This window comes from Miscanthus floridulus, chromosome 5 (assembly GCF_019320115.1).
Source record: "Miscanthus floridulus cultivar M001 chromosome 5, ASM1932011v1, whole genome shotgun sequence".
Lineage (NCBI taxonomy): Eukaryota > Viridiplantae > Streptophyta > Magnoliopsida > Poales > Poaceae > Miscanthus > Miscanthus floridulus.
The window spans coordinates 106,651,070-106,658,033 of record NC_089584.1 but is presented as its reverse complement, the minus strand read 5'-3'; the positions used below and the strand labels follow the sequence as shown (position 1 = coordinate 106,658,033).

Below are 6,964 nucleotides of genomic sequence, written 5' to 3'. Positions count from 1 at the left end.
AGACAATATAATATAGCACGATAATAATTATAAAAACGTGCTTACATAGAATCTCAGGTTGATGTGATGCTTTATAATACTTTTATATATTTTTTAATTATATTATACTCTTGAGCTGCCTGAAAACGGATACCTAATTTAAAACAGTTCTCTGTGACGCGTTCGTAGAGGCGGCGGCGGGCAGATCTTACGGCCGTTAGGAAGGCCAACGAGGTCTGTGCTCAGCACCACGGCGGCCAGGCAGTGCGTAGGGCGGCGCGGTGAGGCGACCCTGCTCGCGGCTGGCGAGCGTGGATGGACGGAGGAAGAATGAGCAATGCTCCTGCAGGTGGGGATGGCAGCCGTTAGCCTCAATTGTGACTGAACGTGACGGAATGCTAATTTCAGTTGAAGTTTGCATCTTTCACAGGTATTTCACGTGACAGAGTTTTTTTTTTGGTATTTTTCAATTCTCATGATCTTTAATGCAACATAACCAATTTTCCCTAGATTCTAAACCTAAAACGTGTAGTAGTAATATGGGAAACTAAATAAAAAAAATCAGCGTCATAATTCCTAAAAGCATCTACCGTGGATAAATACATGTGGCAAAGAGCATGTACATAATGTTCACACTGTTTTTCAAGGATACACATGAGAGCAACTACCAACATACGGAGTATTAAGGAATTATGTGTCTAACCTATACTCCGTAGGCCACAACAGAGTTACTGCTTGTTAATCCATTTGTGCTAAAAATACTGGCTGTTGTAACCTACAGGCTACAAAAAATTGGCAAGCATCTGAATAAAAAAAAAAGTAGAATAGGCTAGGCTAGATACAAATAGGCAAATGTCATAACATAAGGTCAGAAGAAAATAGACAACCTGGTAAATTTGTGGGATTATTATTGTTCATGTGTATCATATGTTGTTGGGAGTAGGTATAGCACAGATAAAGCAATGCAGCCAGCTTACTGAAGGGGAAAACATGCTGATGCTCTGTAAATGGCAATGGTAAATGGTCTCGTAGGTAGCTTAGAAGAATGGTTACCAGAAACAAATTAGTTACTTGAAATGAGATTGACTCAAGTTTTGACATTACGTTCAGACAAAATTAGCAGCAACATCAATGTTTAACTCTGACACTGACTGTATAGAACAAAACTCAGTTATTTTTACTGAACTATAGCCTTAATAGCAAATGCATTAAGGAACCGATAAGAAAATGCATAGGTAAACAATCAAAAGGCAATAACATACAGTTGATCAAACACATCAGCAGTGATCGACGAAGTCAAAACAAATAGGGAACATACTACCCACTAAGACTGAAAGCGGAGTACTTGTGGTGTATGCCAGTTTCAGTTTTTTCATTGTTTGTTGTTTGACATCTATACAAACATGTGATGGGCACGCCATTATTGCAAAGCTCCAAATTGTTTGTGACGAAACCAGTGCAATGTAAGTATCCAGATTAGAGATAGTCCGAACATACCAGAAGAAATCCCAGTTGAGACCACCGATTCACGCAGGACCTGCAGATCAGTCATCGCCTGTATTTGAGGATGGTGCGAGGAGCGTGAGCAGTGCGTCGAAGGCCTGGCGTCAGATGCCTGGATAGATGCCGGATATTAATCTACTTGGACTATGAATATAATAGAAAAAGATCAAAGTATATGATATTGAATTATCAAACTGCTTCACTGATACAGTAAATCAAACTAAAGGGCGTACCCAGTGCAGATAGCTCCCGCTCTGTGCGGGGTCTGGAGAAGGGTATCAGTGGCAAGCCTTGCCCTCGCCTGTGCAATACGAGGAGACCACGACTCGGACCCGGGACCTTCCGGTCATAGGTGGTAAGACTCTACCGCTTGCACCCGGCCCGCCCTTCGTACAGTAAATCAAACTACTCCACTAATACAGTATATTCTACAGTACATAGTGTACTGTAGAAAAGCTTCATTTTTGCCCACCCCCTGCTGAGAATATATGAGACCGCATAATTCTTCTCAATATATATACTAATGAGCCCATTCCACTGAGTTGGACCTTGATCAGTTTTTAAAGAGAAAAGATGGAATACTGCAGAGTAATTACATAAGCATTTACCAGGGCACATTCACCTAGTGGTCCAACCAGAGAAGCGGAGTCTAAGATTACCACACACACATGGATCACAAAATAGAAGAGGAATGCTTTATATATCCAGGAACAAAAATAAAAGTAAAAAAGAATGCCGAGTGTATTTGGAGAGACGGAATGAAGGAAGAATCATCTCTTGACCAAACAGGTATCTTTGACGCGTCCGCCTCCTCACCTATGCATTTGGAGACGGAGCAGCGTGGTGACAGGTGCAGTTGACAGAGCTGCCATCAGCGCCGACGACATAGGGCCCCAATGCTCCACTTCCGCATCGCCGAGTACAGGCACCACCTCTCCTGGGCGTGGTCATCCCAGCGACAGCAGTACGAACCCATCGTCACAACTCACTGCCTTCGATATGGTCAACTGAGGAACTGAAGCAGGCAAAGCACAGAAGCATTTCGTCAAACACCTGCTGGGCTTCACACTCATCACCATGGTCGCTGGCTTCATTGAGGACTTGGCCCCTACTGTCGCCACCCTAGTCAACACTCATCAACACACGGCGGTGGCGTGCTTGCACTTCTCGAGGTCGAAGAGGTCCTTCGGCGGTTGATGCCTGCGGCAGCGGCCTTGCGCTTCTGCTGAGGCACATGACGAACTGGCGGCAGCGGCCGTGATTGCCGGAGGAGACGAGCGCTAGGTTTCCTTTGGCGTGTGCGTGCGATCGGGGGCTGATCGCGGTATCGAAAATGAATCGAACAGGTAAGACAGGGCTGAAACACGCTTGAATTTTTGTAAGCCCATTTGTGTCACCAGTCCGACTCTGGGCTATGAAGTGTGTATGCTCGGCCGGGCCAGCCCATACATACGACGGACCCAACTTCAGAAAACCACCTTGTTCAGTTGTTCGTCGGCGTATCCGCCGAGGCCCGCACCGGTTTTTGTTGGCTAGCATCGTGCGCGACCACCTACCGCTACCGATGCGTCCGTCCCGTCCACCGCCCCCCACTCCTGCTCCGCGTCCGCTTTTCAGCTCTCCACCGCTCTCTCGCACGTCGCTCCCCAAGTCATCCCATCCCTACGCCCGCGGCCGCGCCACCGAGTCCAGAAGCTTCTAGAAGGGGGAGGGTGGTCGCCCATGACCGTCTGATCGTCCTTCGCCATGGGATGCGCTGGATCCACTCCAAAGATTGATGAAGGTCTATCCTCCTGCCTAGTCTACTGTTTCTTCTCCGTTGTTTTCTGTATGGTTCAGATTGGGATCTTGTGTTAGATGACCGTTGCATCTTCTGCAATTCGGTTCTGGAACCGAGTTTAGAGTACAGTGGGTAGCTGGTTTGTTAGCGTCCTTGGTTCTTGTATAAGCTGGGTACTGATTGGTAACTCGAATTAGCTAATAGCTACACCTGCTATCGATGGTTAATTGAGCTCCAGGACCATCACCAAGGTGGTACCGAGTACAGCTTCTTGTGAATTGTGATGGAGTTCACGGCCAACGGATGGACGGAGAAGATCTTAGTAACTATTGGCACAAGGCAATTGAAGGAAGGACCTGTTCTCTTTTAGGCAAAATGTAGATCATACAGTAGTTGGGGAGACAAAGATATGACTGGTTGTCATGAAAGTAACTGGAACTGACGGTTTATTCTTCATATGGCAGATGCACTTCTGCAGCTCTGCTCATGCCTAACAGAACTAAAGATGAGACAGTAATACAGTCTGAATGACTAGCAGAGATGATGGTTTATTCTTGTTGTTGTTGTGGGGGGGGGGGGATCCATTTCACCGGTTAAGCAAAATTTCTTTCCTTATGGTAGCAAAATCAACGATACAGTGATATGTAAGATAAATTGAAGCGATAATTTGATCTATTTCTAGGAGGAAAGCCATTGATAGATTAAGAGGATTTGCTTTGTGTTAGATAGTTATTTTGGTTGCACCTACATTATCCATCAGGTGCAGATCAGATAGGAGCAAGATGACGATAGCAGATTGGTTGCCTGTGCACCTTTCCTTGTTTGATAAACACTAGTCATGCTGTTGAACCACAAGGGACACGACTTCACTCTTTTTTTTTATTCTGATCTGATGGATCCTTACTGTACTAGTTTAGACTACTTTAGAAGGTTCATCAAGCTGTAACATTTTTGTATGCCTCAAGAAAATCGCTTTTAAATCTAGAGAGTTAGGTTTAGGTGAAGACAAATGTTTATCTTCTACCATCATGTGAAGAATTTAAGGAGTGTAAAACTAGTGCCTTCGCATACATGCTTGTAGACTACAAGCAAAAAATAGTGGTATTTTGGAAAGCATGTGGTCAACCATATAATATGTTGATACCATTTTATTATAAAAAATGACTTGGCATGCGGTAATGATAATTTTTAAATTTGTAAAAAAAAACATTTGCATAATACTATAAGTTATATGTTCATAAATATACTACAGTTGAAACTTTTTTTTGTGAGGAACTACAGTTGAAACTAATGTTGTAAGAAAATCAGTTACTGTGCTGGCATCCAAATCATCACTTTCTTTTTACTAGAGGAATTAATAGCTTTGTTTTTAAACAGGTCTGTTCAAGTATTGCATCATCACTTTTTAGATAGAGGAAATATTTCGTCAGCATGATCACATCTTTGTTTAGAAAGAGCAAAAATGACATCTATCATAGGTGAATGCTTGGAGGTAGAACGATATTTGGCCACGTTTTGTGCACATCCCTTGTATGTTTCTTGATAGCATTAGCTTGGTCGAATGTGGTCTGATGGCATTGCTTATTTACAATGGAAATCATTGTGCTGATATACTCACTTATTAATGCTCAACATTTTCTCTGTCTCAGATAACGGTAAGAAGTTGAAAAAACCAAAGCCTTGGAAGCACACCCAAGCAATAACACCGGCACAACTCAGACAGATGCGTGATGAATTTTGGGACACTGCTCCTCACTATGGTGGACAGAAAGGTACATTGTATATTTACTGATGGCAGCTTCAGTTTTCTACTGTCGGCATTTATTAGTGAATCTGTGATGCATTTATACTGCATGTTGGACCACTCTTTTTTGCCCACCTCAGATGATGGACCAGTCTGATTCGACTGGGCTTTGCTAAATGTGTGCAGCACAATACTTTGAGTTCACGTCAAAATATTGTTGATTTTGCTATCTTGGAAGTTCACCCCTCAAGTTGGTGTTAAATTTGACATATCAGCTGTTGTCTTAAAAGGAAAAGAAATATGTATGTAGAGGCACCATAAGTTCATAGCTGACCATGTAACAAGAGTAGAAATTGACATCTGCTATGCCACTCAGGGAATGAACAGCTTTCGACGGTTTTGAATTTGTGACCATCATGCAAATTTGTCATGAGTATACTTCTAAACTCGCGCTGTTTTGTAATTTTACTTTATTATTATGCGGAAAAGGTTTAGAACATGTAGATGCTTTGAAACTTTCATGAATTTACTGAAGTGTATGGTCTTGTTTACATAAAAATATTTATGTTCTGCTGATGACACGCTAGATACAATAATTTTTTTTATGAAACGTGGCTCCTCCCATTTCCATTACCATGATAACAGAAAATTAAATACAATCAAATAGTTAAAGAACTGTTTGCTGCGGTGTTTTTGTTACACTAAAATTAACTTCGTATTTTTCCAGAGATTTGGGACGCACTTAGAGCTGCTGCAGATTCTGATTTAGCGCTTGCACAAACCATAGTGGATAGCGCTGGCATCATTGTATCAAATTCTGACATGACACTTTGCTATGATGAAAGAGGTATTGTGTATACATATCATGGTTTGGTGTAATCTGGTGAATTTTCAAATTATTAATCACCTTGTACGCTATATTGCAGGTGCCAAATATGAACTTCCAAAGTACGTACTAAGCGAGCCAACAAATTTGATCAGGGACGGTTAAATTCATAAAATAAAAATGGGTCCAATGTAAATTATGTAAATCACATTTATTCACTGACATCAACATTTACCTGATTGGAACTTCAATAATATTATGATTATGATGTGCTAGATTCTGATTTGAGCTGTTCCCCTACTTCTTGTCCAGTTGTCCCTTGTCTTGGATTGTAGCGCGGTGAACTCTCATACGGTCAGTCATACCTTAAAGAAAGCAATAACCATAAACCTCAGTATACAATAGTTACTGCTTGTCTCAGATAGTCAACTGGATCTGAAGGACACTTGAAGGTTTCGTGGTTTTGACTATTATCAATCACGTTCACTTTTTTTCTCGACCGGACATTGTGCCCGTTTTTCATTAAGAGGGGGAAACCGGAATTAGTACAAAGTGACCTTCGATGGTGGCGAGAGGCCATCGACCAAAGCCACGAGAGGCCATCGACCAAAGCCACGCGACCTAGCTACTGGAGTTTGCAGGTGGTTGGCTCTGTTCGGCTTACCCTATATTCAGCTTGTTTGACTTTTTTTTTTAAGCTAGAACTACGTTTTTCTCTCGCAACAATTCAGCCGAAACAATATTTTTTAGCCAGTTTCAGTTAAGTTTCAGACCTGCGAACGGAGCCATTGCATACAAATTTTGCGACCAATGAGAGCTGTTGACAACAATCACACGGCGACACGAGGTAGGGGGCCTAGGCGGCACTAACGGTCCTGGATGACCGCTGCTTCCTGCCAGGGAAAAGAACCTGCATCGCCTCCCTCGTCGGCGATGGAATTCCTGGAAAGTCGCCTCATCTGGTAATTCCGTCACGGTGTCGACGCCGATTCGCTTCATCATCACTTTTCTTGCTTGTGCTTCGGGTTTGCGCTCTCTGTACTTGCTCTTTGCCGCTAGCCTTGCGCTCCTCTTGGGTACGAGCTCCGTATCAGGCGTCGCCCGTGCACCCGCGTTCCGGGTAGCCCGAGGG

The 6,964-nt window shown here is 43.0% G+C and overlaps 1 protein-coding gene and 1 long non-coding RNA gene across 2 annotated transcripts; one reads left to right on the top strand and one right to left on the bottom strand.

The window, feature by feature from the left end:
* Window positions 1–241: 241 nt before the first annotated feature.
* On the bottom strand, window positions 242–2,766 carry LOC136452916 (uncharacterized). Its single transcript, XR_010758920.1, has 3 exons — window positions 2,299–2,766; window positions 1,477–1,594; window positions 242–322 (listed from the first exon to the last, which is right to left on the bottom strand). It is a non-coding gene; the product is annotated as an uncharacterized lncRNA (long non-coding RNA).
* Window positions 2,767–3,034: 268 nt separating this feature from the next.
* LOC136452915 (uncharacterized) lies at window positions 3,035–6,107 on the top strand. The gene is made up of 4 exons (XM_066453493.1): window positions 3,035–3,265; window positions 4,912–5,034; window positions 5,734–5,853; window positions 5,933–6,107. Exons 1-4 carry the CDS (start codon window positions 3,229–3,231, stop codon window positions 5,995–5,997), a joined length of 345 nt encoding a protein of 114 aa, XP_066309590.1. The 5' UTR covers window positions 3,035–3,228; the 3' UTR covers window positions 5,998–6,107.
* Window positions 6,108–6,964: the final 857 nt, after the last annotated feature.

What these genes read in the sequence shown, in the direction of transcription:
- LOC136452915 (XM_066453493.1), top strand. Translation starts at nt 3,229, where the DNA reads ATGGGATGCGCTGGATCCACTCCAAAGATTGATGAAG. An exon ending in CACTCCAAAGATTGATGAAG is followed by an intron (nt 3,266 to 4,911) that starts GTCTATCCTCCT and finishes TCTCTGTCTCAG; the next exon opens with ATAACGGTAAGAAGTTGAAA. An exon ending in TCACTATGGTGGACAGAAAG is followed by an intron (nt 5,035 to 5,733) that starts GTACATTGTATA and finishes GTATTTTTCCAG; the next exon opens with AGATTTGGGACGCACTTAGA.